General features: G+C 44.2%; 1 protein-coding gene across 1 annotated transcript; it reads left to right on the top strand.

The window, feature by feature from the left end:
• Positions 1-1,794: 1,794 nt before the first annotated feature.
• On the top strand, positions 1,795-21,908 carry abcd3a (ATP-binding cassette, sub-family D (ALD), member 3a). Its single transcript, XM_031836413.1, has 20 exons — positions 1,795-1,987; positions 3,650-3,686; positions 3,784-3,885; positions 7,670-7,758; positions 8,448-8,517; positions 8,975-9,072; positions 10,178-10,301; positions 10,662-10,718; positions 10,815-10,957; positions 11,098-11,167; positions 11,304-11,373; positions 13,444-13,633; positions 13,862-14,026; positions 14,186-14,249; positions 14,566-14,643; positions 14,780-14,845; positions 16,693-16,902; positions 18,510-18,614; positions 18,823-18,879; positions 19,122-21,908. The coding sequence occupies exons 1-20, from the start codon at positions 1,875-1,877 to the stop codon at positions 19,197-19,199; spliced, it is 1,986 nt and encodes a 661-aa protein (XP_031692273.1). The 5' UTR covers positions 1,795-1,874; the 3' UTR covers positions 19,200-21,908.
• Positions 21,909-25,746: the final 3,838 nt, after the last annotated feature.

Consider the following 25,746-nt stretch of genomic DNA (forward strand, 5'->3'; position numbering starts at 1 on the left):
CCTATTACTGTATGTACAGTTCTGGCCAGTAATATACCTATTTAGAAATATTAAAATACCCATGTATGTTCATTTTGAACTGTTCATGTTGTTCGTGAACTCCAAGCTCAGACCCCTCAAAGGAGCCCCGAAGCGAACAGAACTGAGACCGTCTCCAGAGGTGGTCTGAGTTCGTTTTGCTTGAATTCCGCGGTCCAATTTCCTTTTTTAGGGCAATGTAACGGGTTTACCCACTAGTAATTATCAGTCGGAAGGACGTTCAAGTTTTTCCCAGTCATATGTGTTAAATTCCCACTTGGTTACGAACGTAGCATTACATGTGCTCCCAGAGCTCTCTATAATGAAGTAAGCTGTGTGAATTGTTCAAAGTTAGGAGCCCATTGTACTGTCAGTTATTGGCTATTTAGATTGTTTTTAAAGTCTAAATCAGCTGTGTATTATTGTTAGGGCAAAAATCAAAACGTGCAATATTACACAGCGGATTCAAATAACCAACTCATTATCAAGCTTGGATGATTTGATGCAGCTGTGTAGTTCTAGGGCAAAACGTGCGGGGCTCCAGGACCGAGTTGGTTTACATATCCTAATAATTAGACAAATTGCTCAGAAAACCAGGTGTTTTAATCAGCATATGCTTACTTCGATTTTTGACTTATTATATTTATCATATTTTAATTATTTGTGTTCATGTAAATGTACTCACTAAAGCGTACTTACTTCTATTGCCACTTGCGGTATCAGTTCGAGTCGCCGATGGAGCGCAAACCAAATCTTTGAAATGTGGACTCACATTTATTGCGGTATTCTGGTTGTGAAGAAAAATGCAATCATCACCTTAAATTAAGATTAGGGGCTCAAATCCATCCAACCCTCATTTGCAGTGTTTGGGTATTTTTTTTCTTCCAATGATCAAATGAACTCACAGATTGGTATTGGGTAGCCTACTGAATGTCAGGGTCACTAAGGAGGCTTTAAAAAAAATCCTTATTTAACCCTTTCATCTACACGGAATAAAGTGGATTTATTAACAAGTGACATCAATAAGGGATAATAGTTTTCACCTGGTCAGTCTGTCATGGAAAGAGCATGTGTTCCTAATGTTTTGTACACTCAGTTTATATAGGCACATTCCCACTAACCAAAACCATTGTCAAACAAACCGTCACCTGCTTTTACAGTCATCATTGAGGTGGGACCACACACCAGCACATCGACAAGTGAGTGTATTGCATACCGAACCCCGCCCTTGAGATGACGTAGCGGCATCACGATTTCAATGGTAGAGTTGAACCACTTGGGGCAAAATAGCTAGATTTACTACTGAAAGACCAAAATCACTATTGCAACGAGCTGTCAAAATGAAGACGAGACTTGACGGGTTTCACTATAACTACGCGTAAAATGTATGGTTTACGATTTTAAAAAAAATGTTTCTCCATGAAATGGACTCTTTCATTCTCCAACGGGTAGGCTGGAGAGACCAATACCCCAACCTATTCAGAAAAAAAGTGTTTTCTGTAGATGATATTCGATGATATATCATGCCACTGTTTATTTCCATGTCCTTGCTATAACCGAGCCTATATAAAAGCTGCACTCACACTTGCAATACACAGCTTGTTCATTTTAATATCCTCATGTCATAAAATTATCCATGGGCTTTAGAATAAGCTACATAGCCGGGATAAACGGATTATTCTGAGGTGCAATCTGCTTTTTCTAAACCATAGCATGGTCAGTTATTTGAACCATTCCCTCGACCCTACTGACCTATGCTCTCACTCGTCCGCGGTGACGGACTACTCTCATTTGTTCCCTGCCCACTACCCAGCATGCCAGTCGGTGCGCACTGATCCACTGATACTGTCGGTAATATGGCGGCCGTCAGTAAGTACCTGACAGCTAAAAACTCTTCGATAGCTGGCGGAGTCCTACTCGTTTTATACATCCTGAAGCAAAGAAGAAGAAGAGGAGGCAAGTCAAGCGGGTATGTTGCTGGAAAAAAAAGTATAATCGAATCTCTGTTGTACTTTAATTGTGCGTAGCTAGACTGCCCATGCAAGGGGTTATTGTGTCACAGAACTTGTGGCCAGCAAGCCAAGAAACGTTGTCCCATTTGACGGGTGTAAAGTCTGAAAGTCAGTGAGATGTTGTAGTTGTATAATATCGCAGGTATCTATAACAAACAGGAGTTGATGGCTGTGCATATCGCATGTTGTAACATTACATTTGTATTATTATATCTCTGTCAATGTAAATCTCCATTCTCATTAGCAAACAATAGAGGTCTTTATACCCCGGTGCAGCTGGAATAGTCGCAATGATGTGTATAAATCTTCTTTTTTTTTCATTTTAATGAGGCATTGACGCCACCGGCAGCCATATTGGTACTCCTCAGAAGGAGTGGTCCTTCCAATCAAATCTATCTATAAAGCCCTTCTTTCATCAGCTGATATCTCAAAGTGCAGTACAGAAACCCAGCCTAAAACCCCAAACAGCAAACAATGCAGGTGTAGAAGCACGGTGGCTAGGAAAAACTCCCTAGAAAGAAACTTAGCTCTGTCTTACATCCGAATTAGATGTTCATCCATCTTTCTCAAATGTCAAAGTGTTTAAGGGTAAGTTTAGACATTTAACTCTGAAATCTTACAGTTAGTCATTAACTCTGACTGGTTAAGGTTAGTCATTAACTCTGACTGGTTAAGGTTAGTCATTAACTCTGACTGGTTAAGGTTAGTCATTAACTCTGACTGGTTAAGGTTAGTCATTAACTCTGACTGGTTAAGGTTAGTCATTAACTCTGACTGGTTAAGGTTAGTCATTAACTCTGACTGGTTAAGGTTAGTCATTAACTCTGACTGGTTAAGGTTTGGGATAGAAAGTGGTTTTTGAGATTTTTGTTTTAATCCTGTCACTGGATTCGAACTTGCAATCTTTGGAGTCAGAGGCTGATTCTTACTCCCATCCCCATATCGAATACTGTCTTGTATGACAGGTGACCTGGCTGGTCCTCCATTGGAGAAAAAAATGGACTTATACAGTATTTCAATAAAATGATTTAAGGACAAAATGATGTGCTTTGAAGTATGCCTTTGTTGTCGTGGGGATGGTAACATAGTACTTTAACAAATGTTTATCTTTCTATTTTTAATGTTCAGTTCACATAATATAACTTAAGTATGTTATAAGATGTCTGTAATAGAATATACTTTTCAAAAACGAATATAGATGTTGATGAATGCATTTCTATAACTTTCAGCATCTTTAAATGGCGGGAGGAGTACCAAAATGGCTGTGCGGTGGTTTCAATACCCCCCCCAGTCTGTCATCTAGGGTTAAAATCTCGATATATCATTGGCTAATCACGGCTAATATTTCAACAATGTAACAGAAGTCACTGTTGCTTATTAGCAGCTTGCTGCCCTTCGATGTAATTTCTTAAAATGTTCTTAGACAGTTAAAAATAGCACATTCATTAGAAGTTAAATGCTGTGTCAAGACTTTTTTTTTTACATTCAACCTTCACACCATTACACTCAATTTATGATGATGATGATGATGAAACTAAACCAATTTTACCCTTGGTATTGTGTTCATTGCATGTTGGAACATTTCTATCTGACTATGTGCCGTTTTATATCGTTTACAGCAAAAAAGGACGCTCAGAACTGGTGTTGAGCAATGACGTAAGTACACATGCATCCAACAAATGTATAAAACGCTCAACTACATGCCACATTTGTCCCCTAAGTCACCTGCATTTGGGCTCTGTGATTTGTGAAGGACAAAGCAGCCAAGAAAGACCGTGCTGCGGTGGACTACGTCTTCTTCCTCAGAATCAGTAAGATCATCCGGATCATGGTGCCTCGATGGTTCTGCAAAGAGGTGGGCCTTGTGGTTGTTGTTGTTACAGACCAATATGGTCACATATTGAGCAAAAAAAACAAGCTCAGAGGAGTTCCCAGTGGCATTTTATAAGTCAGTTATTATGTCGTGTATAATATTATTAAAGGGGAAGTTCCACTCTTTTAAAAAATATATATATATATATATTTTTTACATGTGGCCTTATTTTCATTTATGTGGTTGTAGCAGAAAATTGGTTGTCACGTTTTGCCGAGTCATCACTTGCGATTGGCTACAATGCATTATGACAAGTTCTCCACGACACTCCTATTACATCAGAATCTCATTCTGGATGTCTCTGCACAAAATGTTAGACTTTTATTTTTCTTCTTCACTGTGCCATAAATTCATGTTTGAATGATGCGGTTTACAACAAAAACAACAAAAAATATGGATTTAACGAGACAGGATTTTTTTTAAAAAAAAATCAAGAATTGAGTGCAGAGACATTATACAGAATGAGATTCTGATGTAATTTGAGTTGGTTTGGGGTGTTTTTGGAGAACTTTACAACCTGCTTAGACACATTTTCATAATGCATTGTAGTCAATGGCAAGTGAGGACTCTGTAACGAAAAAAAATATAATTATTATATATATATATATATATATATAATGGTTTGGAGATCAACTACATGCACAGAAAGAGTGAAAATAAGGCCACTTGTAAAAATGGATGAACTTCCACGGTAAGTAGATGTCTAGGCCGATAAGTTGTGTTCTGTAGCACCACATGATAAGCATTAAACCTTGAAGTAATTTGTCTCTGTGGTAATCGGCCTTGTCTTGTACAAATAGATCTGTGCTCCTTCATTGCGTCACTTTTACGGCCACAACTTATCTCTTCCTCTGTGCACGTTTGTCTCAACAGACATTTTAGTTCATTAAGTGTGATCATTGACAATTTGCAAACGTTTGTAATCTTGTGCGTTGTATAAAATAAATAAAAAAAACACCCACAGAGCCCAAACAGACCTGTCATACTGATCAGTTTGTTTGATAAGCCAAGGTCACAATGATATGAAGTCTGTTGGTGTATCAGAGTTCATCCTCTACTGAATGAACTCTAAAATGACTAGTTGTTAGATAAGGACAGGTCTATTCTACCGGTCATGTTGTGAGATAAGGACAGGTCTATTCTACCGGTCATGTTGTGAGATGAGGACAGGTCTATTCTACCGGTCATGTTGTGAGATAAGGACAGGTCTATTCTACCGGTCATGTTGTGAGATGAGGACAGGTCTATTCTACCGGTCATGTTGTGAGATAAGGACAGGTCTATTCTACCGGTCATGTTGTGAGATGAGGACAGGTCTATTCTACCGGTCATGTTGTGAGATAAGGACAGGTCTATTCTACCGGTCATGTTGTGAGATGAGGACATGTCTATTCTACCGGTCATGTGAGATGAGGACAGGTCTATTCTACCGGTCATGTTGTGAGATAAGGACAGGTCTATTCTACCGGTCATGTTGTGAGATGAGGACAGGTCTATTCTACCGGTCATGTTGTGAGATAAGGACAGGTCTATTCTACCGGTCATGTTGTGAGATGAGGACATGTCTATTCTACCGGTCATGTTGTGAGATGAGGACAGGTCTATTCTACCGGTCATGTTGTGAGATGAGGACAGGTCTATTCTACCGGTCATGTTGTGAGATGAGGACAGGTCTATTCTACCGGTCATGTTGTGAGATGAGGACAGGTCTATTCTACCGGTCATGTTGTGAGATGAGGACAGGTCTATTCTACCGGTCATGTTGTGAGATGAGGACAGGTCTATTCTACCGGTCATGTTGTGAGATGAGGACAGGTCTATTCTACCGGTCATGTTGTGAGATGAGGACAGGTCTATTCTACCGGTCATGTTGTGAGATGAGGACAGGTCTATTCTACCGGTCATGTTGTGAGATGAGGACAGGTCTATTCTACCGGTCATGTTGTGAGATGAGGACAGGTCTATTCTACCGGTCATGTTGTGAGATGAGGACAGGTCTATTCTACCGGTCATGTTGTGAGATGAGGACAGGTCTATTCTACCGGTCATGTTGTGAGATGAGGACAGGTCTATTCTACCGGTCATGTTGTGAGATGAGGACAGGTCTATTCTACCGGTCATGTTGTGAGATGAGGACAGGTCTATTCTACCGGTCATGTTGTGAGATGAGGACAGGTCTATTCTACCGGTCATGTTGTGAGATGAGGACAGGTCTATTCTACCGGTCATGTTGTGAGATGAGGACAGGTCTATTCTACCGGTCATGTTGTGAGATGAGGACAGGTCTATTCTACCGGTCATGTTGTGAGATGAGGACAGGTCTATTCTACCGGTCATGTTGTGAGATGAGGACAGGTCTATTCTACCGGTCATGTTGTGAGATGAGGACAGGTCTATTCTACCGGTCATGTTGTGAGATGAGGACAGGTCTATTCTACCGGTCATGTTGTGAGATGAGGACAGGTCTATTCTACCGGTCATGTTGTGAGATGAGGACAGGTCTATTCTACCGGTCATGTTGTGAGATGAGGACAGGTCTATTCTACCGGTCATGTTGTGAGATGAGGACAGGTCTATTCTACCGGTCATGTTGTGAGATGAGGACAGGTCTATTCTACCGGTCATGTTGTGAGATGAGGACAGGTCTATTCTACCGGTCATGTTGTGAGATGAGGACAGGTCTATTCTACCGGTCATGTTGTGAGATGAGGACAGGTCTATTCTACCGGTCATGTTGTGAGATGAGGACAGGTCTATTCTACCGGTCATGTTGTGAGATGAGGACAGGTCTATTCTACCGGTCATGTTGTGAGATGAGGACAGGTCTATTCTACCGGTCATGTTGTGAGATGAGGACAGGTCTATTCTACCGGTCATGTTGTGAGATGAGGACAGGTCTATTCTACCGGTCATGTTGTGAGATGAGGACAGGTCTATTCTACCGGTCATGTTGTGAGATGAGGACAGGTCTATTCTACCGGTCATGTTGTGAGATGAGGACAGGTCTATTCTACCGGTCATGTTGTGAGATGAGGACGGGTCTATTCTACCGGTCATGTTGCGAGATGAGGACGGGTCTATTCTACCGGTCATGTTGCGAGAGGAGGACGGGTCTATTCTACCGGTCATGTTGCGAGAGGAGGACGGGTCTATTCTACCGGTCATGTTGCGAGAGGAGGACGGGTCTATTCTACCGGTCATGTTGCGAGAGGAGGACGGGTCTATTCTACCGGTCATGTTGCGAGAGGAGGACGGGTCTATTCTACCGGTCATGTTGCGAGAGGAGGACGGGTCTATTCTACCGGTCATGTTGTGAGAGGAGGACGGGTCTATTCTACCGGTCATGTTGTGAGATGAGGACGGGTCTATTCTACCGGTCATGTTGTGAGAGGAGGACGGGTCTATTCTACCGGTCATGTTGTGAGAGGAGGACAGGTCTATTCTACCGGTCATGTTGTGAGAGGAGGACAGGTCTATTCTACCGGTCATGTTGTGAGAGGAGGACAGGTCTATTCTACCGGTCATGTTGTGAGAGGAGGACAGGTCTATTCTTCCAGTCAGTTAGATAAGGACAGGTCTATTCTACATTTGAACTGCCGTGTATTAGTCATCTAGTTTGCTCATATTATTTACAATACAAACATGACATTGATTTGCTTAAAGAACTGTCCATTGCATTGTTTAATCTGTGTATTTAATCATCTGATGAGTTTGCTCATCTGGTCTGTTCCCTTCCACTTCTCTGTTCCCTCCGTTGTCATCACAGACAGGATACCTTGTCCTCATAGCTGCCATGTTGGTGGCCAGGACATATTGTGATGTCTGGATGATCCAGAATGGAACCATGATTGAAAGGTGAGAATCACTGAGGTATAATTAGAACACTTTCATTCTATGGTTAGAACACTGACTTGCCATGTGACCTGTGATTCTTCACTATAGCTAGATGACCAATGAGTTTGGTGGATGTGATTGTGTTGAAGGAGGTTAAAATATGATGGTCTGGTTCCCCATACACAGATTCAACCTGATACTGGACTAAGACGCATGTTCAATGGAAATAATCATTTTAAAGTGTGCCTTTTAGTCCAGGATGAGGCTTTATTCCAGGTCTGGGAAACCAGCCCCAGATCATATCAATGAATTCCTGAGCAGGAAAATACATGCCTTTCAATCTCCCACAGTGGTATCATTAGCAGAGATATCAATGTACTACATGATTCTATATGTGTTATTTCATAGTTGATGTCTTCACTATTATTTTACAATGTAGAAAACAGTAAAAATAAAGAGAAACCCTGGAATGAGTAGGTTTGTCTAAACTTCTGACTGGTACTGTATGTGCTTGAGTTTAACAAACAAAAAAATTCCCATGACCATCATGGCAGAGGAGTTGGCTGAAGCATAAACAGATCTTACTGAGGCTAGAACCTAGGCACTACCGTTACAGGTGAAATTCATTCATCTGCCAATGTCTTGCCTAGCTGTGTGTCCCATGTCACTGACCCAGTTGGTTCGTTCTTGTGCATGTTTTGGGTCTGCAGCGCAATTATCGGTCGTTCCAACACCGATTTCAAGAACTACTTGTTCAACTTTTGCAAAGTCATGCCACTTGTAAGTGTGTTTTTTTTTTAGGTATTTCATTGCATCCAACAATTGACTCTATTTTTCTAGATGTCTGTGGATTTGATTTGCCTCTGATATATAAATGTCATATTACAGTAGTTGGTTAGTTGTACAGCGAAGACTCCAGTCGACTTTCTTATTTTGTTGTAAATTCTCAGAGGTCTCATATTATTCGTATCCTCCCTTAATACTGTAACTCATCACTTCCTAATATCATTTAGCCATAACCAGATAATAGCATCGATCATACATTGCCTACGTTTTTACATTCTGTATCTTATCCTCTAGACAATGGTTGTTTAATTTTCTCTGCATGCCTTTGTATTCAACTGTCTCTTTGCCTGTGGATTGAACAAATCCTGATTTCATCAGTGTTTGGACAGTATACTAAGGTTGTGTTTTGATGAAGAGCTGATGTTAAAGTGTATGTTTTGTTGACTGACAGATTGCATTGGTGAATAACTTCTTGAAGCTGGGTCTGAATGAGCTGAAGCTGAGGTTCAGAGTGAGGCTAACCAAACACCTCTACGACGAGTACCTCAAGTAAGCACTGTCTGCCGCGCTGTCTGGCTGTCTGCCTCGCTGCGCTGGCTGTCTGCCTCGCTGCGCTGTCTGTCTGCCTCGCTGCGCTGTCTGTCTGCCTCGCTGCGCTGTCTGTCTGTCTGCCGCGCTGCGCTGTCTGTCTGCCGCGCTGCGCTGTCTGTCTGCCGCGCTGCCTGCCGCGCCGCTCTGACTGCCGCGCTGCGCTGTCTGTATACCCTACTGTGCTGTCTGTATACCATCTACCGCGCTGTCTACTGTCTGTATACCCTACTGTCTACCGCGCTGTCTACTGTCTACCGCGCTGTCTACTGGCTGTATACCCACCGCCTACCGCGCTGTCTACCGTCTATCGCGCTGTCTACTGTCTGTATACCCTACTGTCTACCGCGCTGTCTGCTGTCTGTATACCCTACTGTCTACCGCGCTGTCTGCTGTCTGTATACCCTACTGTCTACCGCACTGTCTATATACCCTACTGTCTACTGTCTATATACCCTACTGTCTGTATAGTCTACTGTCTACCCTGCTGTGTACAAGTCTACTGTCTACCGCACTGACTACTGTCTACCCTACTGTGTACAAGGCTACTGTCTTCCGCGCTGCGCTGTCTACTGTCTGTATACCCTACTGTCTACCGCGCTGCCTACTGTCTGTATACCCTACTGTCTACCACGCTGCCTACTGTCTGTATACCCTACTGTCTACCGCGCTGCCTACTGTCTGTATACCCTACTGTCTACCGCGCTGCCTACTGTCTGTATACCCCACTGTCTACTGTCTGTATACCCTACTGTCTACCGCGCTGCCTACTGTCTGAATACCCTACTGTCTACCGCGCTGTCTACTGTCTACCCTGCTGTGTACAAGTCTGCTGTATACAAGTCTACTGTCTACCGCGCTGTGTCTGTATACCTTACTGTCTACCGTGCTGTCTACTGTCTATATACCCACTGTGTACCGCGCTGTCTACTGTCTGTATACCCTACTGTCTACCGGGCTGTCTACTGCCTCTTCTCATAACCTTACATTCCAATAGTCAGTCTACTGTGCATTCCCATAGTCAGTCTGTCTGTAATTGAACTCACTCAAAATGTGTCATTCCCAGAGGATACACGTACTACAAAATGGGCAACCTGGATAACCGTATCGCTAACGCTGACCAGCTGCTGACTCAGGACGTAGAGAGGTTCTGTAACAGCGTGGTGGACCTCTACTCTAACCTCAGCAAGGTACTGTAGTCTACACCTAAACTATCATGCTGACTACTGTTTGTTTATGATCGAAGTATACATTCTTGTCTATCTTCTCGTGTGTGGTTCCAATTTGTATGGTTGATGTAGTACACCTTAGTTTATCATTAACTTGTTGTGTAAATCATGATATTGCTGAAAGCTGTTAATTGTATTTATTATTGATCCCCATTGGTTCCTGCCACAGAAGCAGCTACTCTTCCTGGGGTCCAGCAAAAATGAAGGCAGTTTATACAATTTGACAATACATTGACAGATTTCGCAACACACTGTGTGCCCTCGGGCCCCCTACTCCACCAGGGAGGTCTACATGTTAACACTACTGCATATCCCCTTTAGCCTCTCTTGGACATTGGACTGTACATCTTCAAGCTGACGTCTGCCATCGGTGCCCAGGTGAATACGAATTCAGATTCCAGAAGCAACCAATAGATTCCATTCCGTTTTTTTAGAATGTACTGAAATATATTCTGTATGTGATGTCACCGTCAGGGCCCAGCGAGTATGATGACCTACCTGCTGGTCTCAGGCCTGTTCCTGACCAGACTACGACGGCCCATCGGTAAGATGACGGTGACAGAGCAGCGCTACGAGGGAGAGTACCGATATGTCAACTCGCGACTCATCACCAACAGGTGTGAAGGCCTGGATCTGAGTACATTATGGGTTGGCTATAGAGTGCTTATTTTATGTATTTTTTTAACTTGTTAAATCACCCCTGTCGTGGTGTTTAAAAAAAAGAGAACTAAATGATGTTTAACGTGTTTTGTCTTAGTGAGGAGATTGCCTTCTACAACGGGAACATGAGAGAGAAACAGACGATTCACTCAACATTTAAGAAACTGGTGAGTTACCCTTAGTCCTGTGTGTCAGTCCAAGGTACATTAAAGATCTGTCATCACTTCTGTCTAAACGGACAAACTGCTGATTTGTGAGTTTAAAAGTGTTTTGATAAGGCTGTGATGCCTTCTGTCTTCTCAGGTCGACCATTTGCACAAGTTTATCTTCTTCCGTTTCTCCATGGGCTTCGTGGACAGCCTGATCGCAAAGTGTAAGAGCAGATGTTTTAAACCTACAGATTAATTTTTATTTTTTTATTTTATTTATTTCACCTTTATTTAAACAGGTAGGCTAGTTGAGAACAAGTTCTCATTTGCAACTGCGACCTGGCCAAGATAAAGCATAGCAGTGTGAACAGACAACACAGAGTTACACATGGAGTAAACAATTAACAGGTCAATAACACAGTAGAAAAAAGGGAGTCTATATACAATGTATGCAAAAGGCATGAGGAGGTAGGCAAATAATTACAATTTTGCAGATAACACTGGAGTGATAAATGATCAGATGGTCATGTACAGGTAGAGATACTGGTGTGCAAAAGAGCAGAAAAGTAAATAAATAAAAACAGTATGGGGATGAGGTAGGTGAAAATGGGTGGGCTATTTACCAATAGACTATGTACAGCTGCAGCGATCGGTTAGCCGCTCAGATAGGTGATGTTTGAAGTTGGTGAGGGAGATAAAAGTCTCCAACTTCAGCGATTTTTGCAATTCGTTCCAGTCACAGGCAGCAGAGTACTGGAACGAAAGACGGCCAAATGAGGTGTTGGCTTTAGGGATGATCAGTGAGATACACCTGCTGGAGTGCGTGCTACGGATGGGTGTTGCCATCGTGACCAGTGAACTGAGATAAGGCGGAGCTTTACCTAGCATGGACTTGTAGATGACCTGGAGCCAGTGGGTCTGGCGACGAATATGTAGCGAGGGCCAGCCGACTAGAGCATACAAGTCGCAGTGGTGGGTGGTATAAGGTGCTTTAGTGACAAAACGGATGGCACTGTGATAGACTGCATCCAGTTTGCTGAGTAGAGTGTTGGAAGCCATTTTGTATGACATCCATGACATCGCCGAAGTCGAGGATCGGTAGGATAGTCAGTTTTACTAGGGTAAGCTTGGCGGCGTGAGTGAAGGAGGCTTTGTTGCGGAATAGAAAGCCGACTCTTGATTTGATTTTCGATTGGAGATGTTTGATATGAGTCTGGAAGGAGAGTTTGCAGTCTAGCCAGACACCTAGGTACTTATAGATGTCCACATATTCAAGGTCGGAACCATCCAGGGTGGTGATGCTAGTCGGGCATGCGGGTGCAGGCAGCGATCGGTTGAAAAGCATGCATTTGGTTTTACTAGCGTTTAAGAGCAGTAGGAGGCCACGGAAGGAGTGTTGTATGGCATTGAAGCTTGTTTGGAGGTTAGATAGCACAGTGTCCAATGACGGGCCGAAAGTATATAGAATGGTGTCGTCTGCGTAGAGGTGGATCAGGGGATCGCCCGCAGCAAGAGCAACATCATTGATATATACAGAGAAAAGAGTCGGCCCGAGAATTGAACCCTGTGGCACCCCCATAGAGACTGCCAGAGGACCGGACAGCATGCCCTCCGATTTGACACACTGAATTCTGTCTGCAAAGTAATTGGTGAACCAGGCAAGGCAGTCATCCGAAAAACCGAGGCTACTGAGTCTGCCGATAAGAATATGGTGATTGACACAGTCGAAAGCCTTGGCAAGGTCGATGAAGACGGCTGCACAGTACTGTCTTTTATCGATGGTGGTTATAATATCGTTTAGTACCTTGAGTGTGGCTGAGGTGCACCCGTGACCGGCTCGGAAACCAGATTGCACAGCGGAGAAGGTACGGTGGGATTCGAGATGGTCAGTGACCTGTTTGTTGACTTGGCTTTCGAAGACCTTAGATAGGCAGGGCAGGATGGATATAGGTCTGTAACAGTTTGGGTCCAGGGTGTCTCCCCCTAATATGGTGATATCGTCAGTTACATAGCCAGAGAGAGATCTGTAAATGGCGGCCAGTTGATTTCTGCACTTCTCAATGGGCTTCGTGGACAGCCTGATCGCAAAGTGTAAGATCTGATGTTTTAAACCTACAGATACATAGCCAGAGAGAGATCTGTAAATGGCGGCCAGATGATTTCTGCACTTCTCCGACTTGCCACTGTCCAGCCGCCACATGTTATCGTTGCTTGACCAGGCAAACATAAAATAACATTGTTCATTGCATCACCTCTTATACTAAACCAGTGCTTGGGTCTCTTCCTTCCCTCAGATATAGCCACTGTGGTAGGCTACCTGGTGGTGAGTCGGCCCTTCCTCAACCTCGCCGACCCCCGCCACATGAACAGCAGCCAACCTGAGTTGCTGGAGGACTATTACCAGAGTGGCAGGATGCTACTGAGGATGTCCCAGGCTCTGGGAAGGATCGTACTGGCTGGTAGAGAGATGACCAGGCTCTCTGGGTGAGACTTTTCTCTTCCCAATACACTATGATCCAATCACATATTGGATTGAATTTGATTCAATTCCATTTCTAATTCAAAGTAGTAGCCTGTTCTAGACATAGACCACTAAACTGCCTTATCTTTCAATGACCACTTCATTCTTCTGTCGGTGCTTTCCATGCTTTCCCTTCGTAGTACTTGGGTAGGAGGTGTTCTGAGCTAGGCTGGTCTCCCTCCTTCTCCCAGGTTCACCATGCGTATCACTGAGCTCATGAAGGTCCTGAAGGAACTGAACTCTGGGAAATACGAACGCACCATGGTCTCTCATCAGGACAAGGAATCAGAAGCTGTAGAAAGAGTCCCTCTTGTCCCAGGCAGCGGACAGATCATCAACGTTGACCACATCATCAAGTATGTGTGACAAGCCTCTCTGTATTTCTGTACATGATATTGCCTGCATAAAATCTCTTTTTAATATGTTACCCTCACTGAAGTTGTCCACAGCCAAGGGGTTTTCTGAGGAGGAGTGGACAGTAAGAGCAGTGTCTTTGACTGTTTTGGTTGCTGCAGGTTTGAACACACACCACTGGCAACACCCAATGGAGATATCCTGATCAAGGACCTGACCTTTGAAGTAGGCATGTCTTTCTTTTCTCTATGCTGGATAAGTCTCACTGAGAACATCTGATTAGGACAATAAGACCTGTGTGTTATCAAGTTAAAACTAACAGGACAGTGGAGTGCCTCTCTAGTGAATGTGTGTCACTCGTTTAGTCATTCAGTCAGTTTGACATAAACTTTTTTTTAGTATTTTAAAGTGGGGAATGTTCAAACCACTGATTTTAATGAGTGATGTTGAAGTATTGTTGACGTTCAACGTTTGAAGGGTCACGCTGAATGTTACAGTGAGGTTATTCTTTCTCTTCCCCCCCCCCCCCCCCCCCCCCCAGGTGAGGTCTGGTACCAACGTGTTAGTGTGTGGGCCCAATGGCTGTGGCAAGAGTTCACTCTTCAGAGTCCTGGGAGAGGTGATGAATGTTCCGTTTTATGTTCTATTGATATGCCTGTGGGGGATGGAAGTACCGCAACAAAATCAATTATTTGTGTTGACGTAACTTAAGAGTGATAAGCCCTGGAGATAACATTCGGTGTGTTTCTCCATAGCTCTGGCCTCTGTTTGGAGGACAGCTGACCAAGCCTGAGAGAGGGAAGCTCTTCTATGTTCCTCAGGTAACTAAATGGACACCTTGAGTATTTTAGATGACCAATTAGGGTATTAATTAATTAATTAATCAATAAACGTATTCGTACCAAACCATTTGGTATGGAACCTCGGGTTTGGTCCGCACTGTAAACACAACTGCGTTGTAGGCCTGTGCCTGTTGAGTAAAACCGAGCCGGGAGAAACATTTTCAAGCTTTACCGTTAAAACAAGTAGAGCCTATGCGCACACATGATCAAAATTAAAATATTAACTGGCACAGTTCAAACTGTCCTTTTTGTGAGGAGCAGCAGGGAAGTACCTCTGTACTATGGTGAGTGGTGGGACATTTTTTTTAGGAACATTATGTCTTCCCAGTAGGTTACAACCGCGATGGGAAAGAGAGTTGTGGGTTAAACGTTAACAGTACGTCTCAACCCCTCTAAAAGGAAAGCCAATGCAGCTGCCAACACATTTTACACCGACATCAGCCCAGTATACCAGAGCAAGACGTAAACACAAATAAACAACAACATCGTCTCCCTCTGCGTTCAAGCAGCCCTTTCTAACCTGGCCAAAGAAATGACAAGAATGATAGCTCATCTATGTTTTATATTTTTTACGGCCTTTGGGTTTATAGCCGCGGATTTGCGGCCATTCCCGGTGGTTGAGAATACGGGATTGTTCAGCACCTCGTGACAGACACTCACTCATTTCAGTAAACGGGTAGTACCCACTCTATATGAAGCGAGCCAAAGTTTTCAATGAATTGGCTAATGCACCTTGTGTTACTCTTACTTAACCAGTGACAGCCCGTCACATGATCCCGGAGTCGGAGATGTACCGTGCTACAGACACGGCCCCCCCGTTTATGAGAGTCACAAGTGTGAATCTGGCACGGAAGAAGGCGGTGTCATGGTGCATTCGTAAACCAAGTGGGAAGTGGGAGTTTACCACATGCTACTGGGAAAAATCCACTTGAATGGCCCTCCTACTAGTGGGGAAACTCGTCAGTCATCCTGAGCACTCACTTCTCCACACATGGTGACCTCTGACATCACCTACTAAGGAAATGGTCCCTATAATAACAGCATTTTCGGGGCAGTTAAATGCAACAACACATTATTTATTTAAAAAAAGTAATCTATTAAATACAATTTTGAACTTTATCGTTTGTTTTTTTCGAGCCTGACAACTGTACTTTTAGTTTATGGTTCACACAACTTGTTGGCCCTTAGCCAATCGCCGTTCCTCAACTACTTCAATCGCATGAATGCATCCAACTAGTATTTACGACTTCACAACTGGTAAATTCCCACCTCCCACATAGTTACGAACGCGGCATCAGAGTGAAAACTTGAGAAGCCCAAATTAACAATCCTGTCACAACAGACAATGGAAGGAACGCTGGCATTTCACGCTGCACTGAAACCGAACTGTCGCCCCAAAAACTTAATGCATGCCGAACCGTGGGTTTGGTGAACCGTTACACCCGTATTCTATCCCATGTTTTGGCAAATTGTAAATTGGTGAACCGTTACACCCGTATTCTATCCCATGTTTTGGCAAATTGTAAATTGGTGAACCATTACACCCCTATTACCGTATTCTATCCCATGTTTTGGCAAATTGTAAATTGGTGAACCATTACACCCCTATTACCGTATTCTATCCCATGTTTTGGCAAATTGTAAATTGGTTAACCATTACACCCCTATTACCGTATTCTATCCCATGTTTTGGCAAATTGTAAATTGACAGCCAATTCTAGTCTGTCTGTTTACATCTCATTGTAGAGATCCTCCATGACCACTGACCTCTTCCATCTTATTGTCCAGACCCAACATGACCTTTGACTTATTGAATCCTATTATAGAGACCCTATATGACCCTTGGTACCCTGAGGGATCAGGTGATTTACCCTGACACCTATGAGGAACAGAAGAGAAAAGGAATCTCTGACCAGGTGTTGAAGGAGTACCTGGACAATGTCCAGCTGGGTCACATCCTGGACAGGGAGGGGACCTGGGACACCGTACAGGACTGGATGGATGTCCTCAGTGGAGGAGAGAAGCAAAGGATGGCGGTAAGACTGATGAGAGGAATACTTCCTGAATGGAATAGTTTTTATTCGAAATTTAAAAAAATACAATCAAAATGGTTTCTCATACCTCATTGGAGATACTTCACCATCTATTAGTTCACACACTCCTATCGTCAGGTTATCACCGAGTGACATCATACTGGCCTTCTAAAAACTAGGTATTTAGGGTATATGAACAATGTTTTATAGGATGTGACCTACTGAAAATGTAGGAGGAGCCTAACGTGTTGCTTATTGCATTAGATTAAACTAAATACTACCATTTAGTACTCGGTATGTACACTGAACAAAAATATAAACTCATGACCTGACATAAAATATCCCATTTTCCATGCGCACAAAAAATGTGGGCACAAATTTGTTTACATCCCTGTTAGTGAGCATTTCTCCTTTGCCAAGATAATCCATCCACCTGACAGGTGTGGTATATCAAGAAGCTGATTAAACAGCATGATCATTACACAGGTGCACCTTGTGCTGGGGGGACAATAAAAGGTCACTTTAAAATGTGCAGTTTTGGCCCAGGCTCTGCCGCGACCGGGAGGTCTGTGGGGCGACGCACAATTAGCCTAGCGTCGCCCGGGTTAGGGAGGGTTTGGCCGGTAGGGATATCCTTGTCTCATCGCGCACCAGCGACTCCTGTGGCGGGCCGGGCGCAGTGCACGCTAACCAAGGTAGCCAGGTGCACGGTGTTTCCTCCGACACATTGGTGCGGCTGGCTTCCGGGTTGGAGACGCGCTGTGTTAAGAAGCAGTGCGGCTTGGTTGGATTGTGTTTCGGAGGACGCATGGCTTTCAACCTTCGTCTCTCCCGAGCCCGTACGGGAGTTGTAGCGATGACACAAGATAGTAATTACTAACAATTGGATACCACGAAATTGGGGAGAAGAGGGGGGTAAATTTTTATATATATCAAACCATATGCCGCCTCCAACGGCATTTGAGAATTTGGCAGTACATCCAACCGGCCTCACAACCACAGAACACATGTATGGCATTGTGTGGGCGAACGGTTTGCTGATGTCATTGTTGTGAACAGAGAGCCCCATGGCGGGGTTATGGAATGGGCAGGCATAAGCTATGGACAACGAACACAATTGCATTTTTATCGATAGCAATTTGAATGCACATGTACCGTGATGAGATCCTGAGGCCCATTATTATTATTTATGTATCTGTGACAGACAGATGCATATCTGTATTCCCAGTCATGTGAAATCCATAGATTAGGGCCTTATTTGTTTATTTCAATTGAACGATTTCCTCATATGAACTGTAACTCAGTAAAATCTTTGAAGTTGTTGCTTGTTATTTTTGTTCAGTGTAGTTTTAGTAATGTAGTATGCAAGACAGATTTCGGACACAGCCATTTTTGACTTGGTTTGGTCTGTTTCACGTGTGTCTGTAGATGGCCATTTTTGACTTGGTTTGGTCTGTTTCACGTGTGTCTGTAGATGGCCATTTTTGACTTGGTTTGGTCTGTTTCACGTGTGTCTGTAGATGGCCATTTTTGACTTGGTTTGGTCTGCTTCACGTGTGTCTGTAGATGGCCATTTTTGACTTGGTTTGGTCTGTTTCACGTGTGTCTAGATGGCTCGGTTGTTCTACCACAAGCCCCAGTTTGCAATCCTGGATGAGTGCACCAGTGCTGTGAGCGTTGATGTGGAGGACTTCATCTACAGCCACTGCAGAACGGTACGGACACCACTCCAGCCTTTTAGCCTGGACTCGTAGCATGTACTGCTATATGTCTTGAGTGTTTTACTTCTAAATCTGTCTTTTTATAATTCTCCAGTTTTTTAATAAATAATAATATACGTTACATACAAGTGGTCTGCAGCATGGTTCATCTAGTGGTTTGGTGTTGTTGTCTAGCTGCTTATGACTGGTCTGTTTTCAATAGGTTGGCATCAGTCTGTTCACCGTCTCTCACAGGAAGTCTTTGTGGAAACATCACGAGGTAAGATCGCAACCTTTTCTGGAAACACTGGGGGGAGTTTGTGGGCTACTGATGTGTCCATATACTGTTGGGAATGCTCTGGGACAATACTGTGGGGGACTACTTCTGGTAGGATTTTTTAAATATGTATATTTTGTTGAATTTGTGTAATGTAAGCAAAGGGTTTATTTAAGTTGCTCTGGTGTAACCCCAAACCCACATCCTGTTTGGGTGAACTGAGACTGAGCTTTGTTTTTTTCCAGTACTACCTTCACATGGACGGGAGAGGGAACTACGACTTCAAACCCATCACTGACGAGACCATTGAGTTTGGCTCCTAGACAAACAACACAACCACACACCATCATTTGGCTTAGAAAAAGTTGCTCACTAATTCTGCACTTAAAACCAAGTTTTTGAAGTAACCCTGTTTTTTTTTTGTTTTCTTTTTGACAAATCTGTATTTAAAAGCATCTTGTTAGTCACGCGATTGTATATAACTTGTAATTTATGGTCCAAATTGGTCCAAACTCATGCAGATTACAGAATGGGCTAATCCCAATCCAGATGAATTATGTTTGTGTTATACAACTGTGAACTGAATCATGCTTCATAATGATTAAGATGAGTTAGCCCCTACAGAGGACTCTAATCTGATGAATTAACACAGGGAGGTGGAGACCCAGGTGATTGTTTAGTGGTCTTTTAGACAAGTCACTGAGGGCAGGTAACAGTATAAACTGCTATCTTGTCTTTTTATAAGGTATATGTATAATATGCAAATGAAGCTGCTTGTTTCCTCTGCTGGGGTGAAATCCTTCCATGTGCTTTCCTAGCCTGGTCCCTGATGTTTGTACTGTCTGGGACCAGGCTAGTCCATCTAGGCCTTTCCTAGCCTGGTCCCTGATGTTTGTACTGTCTGGGACCAGGCTAGTCCATCTAGGCCTTTCCTAGCCTGGTCCCTGATGTTTGTACTGTCTGGGACCAGGCTAGTCCATCTAGGCCTTTCCTAGCCTGGTCCCTGATGTTTGTACTGTCTGGGACCAGGCTAGTCCATCTAGGCCTTTCCTAGCCTGGTCCCTGATGTTTGTACTGTCTGGGACCAGGCTAGTCCATCTAGGCCTTTCCTAGCCTGGTCCCTGATGTTTGTACTGTGGGACCAGGCTCGTTCTATGCCTGTTCGTATAGTGGTCCCTGATGTTTGTACTGTCTGGGACCAGGCTAGTCCATCTAGGCCTTTCCTAGCCTGGTCCCTGATGTTTGTACTGTGGGACCAGGCTCGTCCTATGCCTGTTCGTATAGTGGTCCCTGATGTTTGTACTGTCTGGGACCAGGCTAGTCCATCTAGGCCTTTCCTAGCCTGGTCCCTGATGTTTGTACTGTGGGACCAGGCTCGTTCTATGCCTGTTCGTATAGTGGTCCCTGATGTTTGTACTGTCTGGGACCAGGCTAGTCCATCTAGGCCTTTCCTAGCCTGGTCCCTGATGTTTGTACTGTCTGGGACCAGGCTAGTCCATCTAGGCCTTTCCTAGCCTGGTCCCTGATGTTTGTACTGTGGGACCAGGCTCGTTCTATGCCTGTTCGTATAGTGGTCCCTGATGTTTGTACTGTCTGGGACCAGGCTAGTCCATCTAGGCCTTTCCTAGCCTGGTCCCTGATGTTTGTACTGTGGGACCAGGCTCGTCCTATGCCTGTTCGTATAGTGGTCCCTGATGTTTGTACTGTCTGGGACCAGGCTAGTCCATCTAGGCCTTTCCTAGCCTGGTCCCTGATGTTTGTACTGTCTGGGACCAGGCTAGTCCATCTAGGCCTTTCCTAGCCTGGTCCCTGATGTTTGTACTGTGGGACCAGGCTCGTCCTATGCCTGTTCGTATAGTGGTCCCTGATGTTTGTACTGTCTGGGACCAGGCTAGTCCATCTAGGCCTTTCCTAGCCTGGTCCCTGATGTTTGTACTGTGGGACCAGGCTCGTTCTATGCCTGTTCGTATAGTGGTCCCTGATGTTTGTACTGTCTGGGACCAGGCTAGTCCATCTAGGCCTTTCCTAGCCTGGTCCCTGATGTTTGTACTGTGGGACCAGGCTCGTCCTATGCCTGTTCGTATAGTGGTCCCAGATGTTTGTACTGTCTGGGACCAGGCTCGTCCTATGCCTTTTCGTATAGTGGTCCCTGATGTTTGTACTGTCTGGGACCTGGCTAGTCCATCTAGGCCTTTTGTATTCTGGTCCCTGATATGTTGGTACTGTCTAGGACCAGGCTAGTACTATGCCTTTCGTAGCCTGGTCCCATGATATGTTTGTACTGTCTAGGACCAGGCTAGTCCTCCTAGGCCTTGGGTTATGAAGCCTGACCTACTGTAGAGTAAAGAGGAAGTATTGCCTGAAGCTGGAGAATCCCTGTCCCCAGGTGCTTCCTCTGTGGCTTTTTCTCAGATTTGTCTTTCAGCGTGTTCTCACCTCCCTCTGAAAACGCATTGAAAGAGAAGGTCTGAGGAGAGGAGCCTTGGGTTTTCTCCAATGTAGTTTGAGAAAGAGATGAGGAAAGGGCCCGGTGTGTGTTCGAGGAAGGCTCTGAATCACTCACATTTACAAATCATCTATCACAAATACGTTTCTGCACAGCGCTCGGTTGAATCCCCTGGACCAGGTTTTCTGTCTCCTGTCTTAAGCATTTACATACATAATCAGTCATTCTCTCCAGCTGCTTCTAGCAGTATGTGGACTTGGCACTAGATGACAAATCGACTGATCTATGAGAATTGTGACTTGTTGTTCTTCCTTGGATCAGAGTGGTGCAGTTGCTCTGCAGAACCCCAGAAGGCTTCCTCCCCGACCACAACAGTAACTACTACTATAATATACTGACTGTAGCAATGGTGTTAGTCTGTTATTGTTTTTTTTTTGTGAACTGTAAAGAAACCGGCTCTGTAGAACTCATGATTATATGGGAGAGAGACTGTAATATAGTGATTTGACTCTTATAAAATAAAAAGTGCATGCACCTGCAATAAACTGTATCAACAATGCATTTTCATTAAAACAAAGAGACTGGACTGGAGTGTGTTATCACAGGAACAGGGACTCTTTCAGTTGCCAAATGTTGTTGAACGTTGCAGATGGAACAGCTTTAAATTGAGCCAACATAATTCCTTGTTCTAGTTGTCAGATAGGCATGTTTGTTCTACATGACATATTTCTATCTGGAAAGTTCCAAAATGTTATATCCTGCTGACAGTGTTTAGTGGGCTTCTGTTTTATGTCCTTTTTAAAATCTCTAAAGGATTCAGTATTAAATAGAAAGTAACACACTGTAACACTGTGGGAGGTAACACTGTGGGAGGTAACACTGTGGGAGGTAACACTGTGGGAGGTAACACTGTGGGAGGTAGGTAACACTGTGGGAGGTAGGTAACACTGTGGGAGGTAGGTAACACTGTGGGAGGTAGGTAACACTGTGGGAGGGAGGTAACATTGTGGTAGGGAGGTAACACTGGTAGGGAGGTAACACTGGTAGGGAGGTAACACTGGTAGGTAACACTGTGGTAGGGAGGTAACACTGGTAGGGAGGTAACACTGGTAGGTAACATGAGGGCAGGAGGTAGGTAAGTAGGTAACATGAGGGCAGGAGGTAGGTAAGTAGGCAACATGAGGGCGGGAGGTAGGCAACATGAGGGCAGGAGGTAGGTAAGTAGGCAACATGAGGGCAGGAGGTAGTTAAGTAGGTTACACTGTGGTAGGTAACATGAGGGCAGGAGGTAGGTAAGTAGGTAACATGAGGGCAGGAGGTAGGTAAGTAGGCAACATGAGGGCAGGAGGTAGGTAAGTAGATAACATGAGGGCAGGAGGTAGGTAAGTAGGTAACATGAGGGCAGGAGGTAGGTAAGTAGGTAACATGAGGGCAGGAGGTAGGTAAGTAGGTAACATGAGGGCAGGAGGTAGGTAAGTAGGTAACATGAGGGCAGGAGGTAGGTAACATGAGGGCAGGAGGTAGGTAACATGAGGGCGGGAGGTAGGCAACATGAGGGCAGGAGGTAGGTAAGTAGGTAACATGAGGGCAGGAGGTAGGTAAGTAGGTAACATGAGGGCAGGAGGTAGGTAAGTAGGTAACATGAGGGCAGGAGGTAGGTAAGTAGGTAACATGAGGGCAGGAGGTAGGTAAGTAGGTAACATGAGGGCAGGAGGTAGGTAAGTAGGTAACATGAGGGCAGGAGGTAGGTAACATGAGGGCAGCAGGTAGGTAAGTAGGCAACATGAGGGCAGGAGGTAGGTAACATGAGGGCAGCAGGTAGGTAAGTAGGTAACATGAGGGCAGGAGGTAGGTAAGTAGGTAACATGAGGGCAGGAGGTAGGTAACATGAGGGCAGGAGGTAGGTAACATGAGGGCGGGAGGTAGGCAACATGAGGGCAGGAGGTAGGTAAGTAGGTTACATGAGGGCAGGAGGTAGGTAAGTAGGTTACATGAGGGCAGGAGGTAGGTAAGTAGGTAACATGAGGGCAGGAGGTAGGTAACATGAGGGCGGGAGGTAGGCAACATGAGGGCAGGAGGTAGGTAAGTAGGTAACATGAGGGCAGGAGGTAGGTAAGTAGGTAACATGAGGGCAGGAGGTAGGTAAGTAGGTAACATGAGGGCAGGAGGTAGGTAACATGAGGGCAGCAGGTAGGTAAGTAGGTAACATGAGGGCAGGAGGTAGGTAAGTAGGTAACATGAGGGCAGGAGGTAGGTAACATGAGGGCAGGAGGTAGGCAACATGAGGGCAGGAGGTAGGTAAGTAGGTCACATGAGGGCAGGAGGTAGATAAGTAGGTAACATGTGGGCAGGAGGTAGGTAAGTAGGTAACATGAGGGCAGGAGGTAGGTAAGTAGGTAACATGAGGGCAGGAGGTAGGTAACATGAGGGCAGCAGGTAGGTAAGTAGGTAACATGAGGGCAGGAGTAGAACATGAGGGCAACATGAGGGCAGGAGGTAGGTAAGTAGGTAACATGAGGGCGGGAGGTAGGTAACATGAGGGCGGGAGGTAGGTAAGTAGGTAACATGAGGGCGGGAGGTAGGTAAGTAGGTAACATGAGGTAGGTGGATATGTAACACTATGTGGTGGGTACAGTTGAAGTCAGAAGTTTACATACACTTAGGTTGTAGTCATTAACTTGTTTTTCAACCACTCCACAGATGTCTTTTTAACTCATTATAGTTTTGGCAAGTCTGTTAGGACATCTACTTTGTGCATGACACAAGTCATTTTTCCAACAATTGTTTACAGACAAATTATTTCACTATTACAATTTCAGAGGGCCAGAAGTTTACATACACTAAGTTGACTGTGCCTTTATTAAACGGCTTGGAAAATTCCAGAACATTGTCATGGCTTTAGAAGCTTCTGATAATTGACATCATTTGCGTCAATTGGAGGTGTACCTGTGCATGTATTTCAAGGCCTACCATCAAACTCAGTGCCTCTTTGCTTGACATCATGGGAAAATCAAAAGAAATCAGCCAGGACCTCAGAAAGAAATTGTAGAACACAAGTCTGGTTCATCCTTGGGAGGAATTTCCAAACGCCTGAAGGTACCACGTTCATCTGTATAAACAATAGTACGCACGTATGAACACCATGGGACCACGCAGCTGTCATACTGCTCAGGAAGGTTCTGTCTCCTAGAGATGAACGTACTTTGGTGCGAAAAGTGCAAATCAATCCCAGAACAACAGCAAAGGACTTTGTGAAGATGCTGGAGGAAACGGGTACAAAAGTATCTATATCCACAGTAAAACGAGTCCTATATCGACATAACCTGAAAGGCCGCTCAGCAAGCAGGAAGCCACTGCTCTAAAACTGCAATAAAAAAGCCAGACTACAGTTTGCAACTGCACATGGGGAAAAAGATCATACATTTAGGAGAAATGTCCTCTGGTCTGATGAAACAAAAATAGAACTGTTTGGCCATAATGACCATTGTTATGTTTGGAGGAAAAAGGGGGAGGCTTGCAAGCCGAAGAACACCATCCCAACAGTGAAGCACGGGGGTGGCAGCATCATGTTGTGGGGGTGCTTTGCTGCATGAGGTACTGGTACACTTCACAAAATAGATGGCATCATGAGGTAGGAAAATGTGTGGGCAGAACTGAAAAAGGGTGTGTGAGCAAGGAGGCCTACAAACCTGACTCAGTTACACCAGCTCTGTCAGGAGGAATGGGACAAAGTCACCCAACTTATTGTGGAAGGCTCCCCGACACGTTTGACCCACGTTTGACCCAATTTAAAGGCAATGCTACCAAATACTAATTGAGGGTATGTAAACTTCTGACCCACTGGGAATGTGATGAAAGAAATAAAAGTTGAAATAAATCATTCTCTCTACTATTATTCTGACATTTCACATTGTTAAAATAAATTGGTGATCCTAACTGATCTAAGACAGGGACTTTTTACTAGGATTAAATGTCAGGAATTGTGAAAAACTGAGTTTAAATGTATTTGGCTAAGCTGTATGTAAACTTCTGACTTCAACCGTAGGTAGGTAACACTGTGGTAAGTATAGGTAGTTGTAATTTAACCCTGAGCTTGGGACACATGATGGGAGGACAGAAACACACCTCCCTGAAGAATGATTGGATATTGAGCATGACGCTCCCTGAATAATAATTGGATACTGAGCATGACTCCTCCCTGAATAATGATTAGATCTTGAGGATGACTCCTCCCTGAATAATGATTGGGTATTGAGGATGACTCCTCCCTGAATAATGATTAGATCTTGAGGATGACTCCTCCCTGAATAATGATTAGATCTTGAGGATGACTCCTCCCTGAATAATGATTAGATATTGAGGATGACTCCTCCCTGAATAATGATTAGATCTTGAGGATGACTCCTCCCTGAATAATGATTAGA

Source organism: Oncorhynchus kisutch, linkage group LG11, assembly GCF_002021735.2.
Source record: "Oncorhynchus kisutch isolate 150728-3 linkage group LG11, Okis_V2, whole genome shotgun sequence".
NCBI classification, from domain to species: domain Eukaryota; kingdom Metazoa; phylum Chordata; class Actinopteri; order Salmoniformes; family Salmonidae; genus Oncorhynchus; species Oncorhynchus kisutch.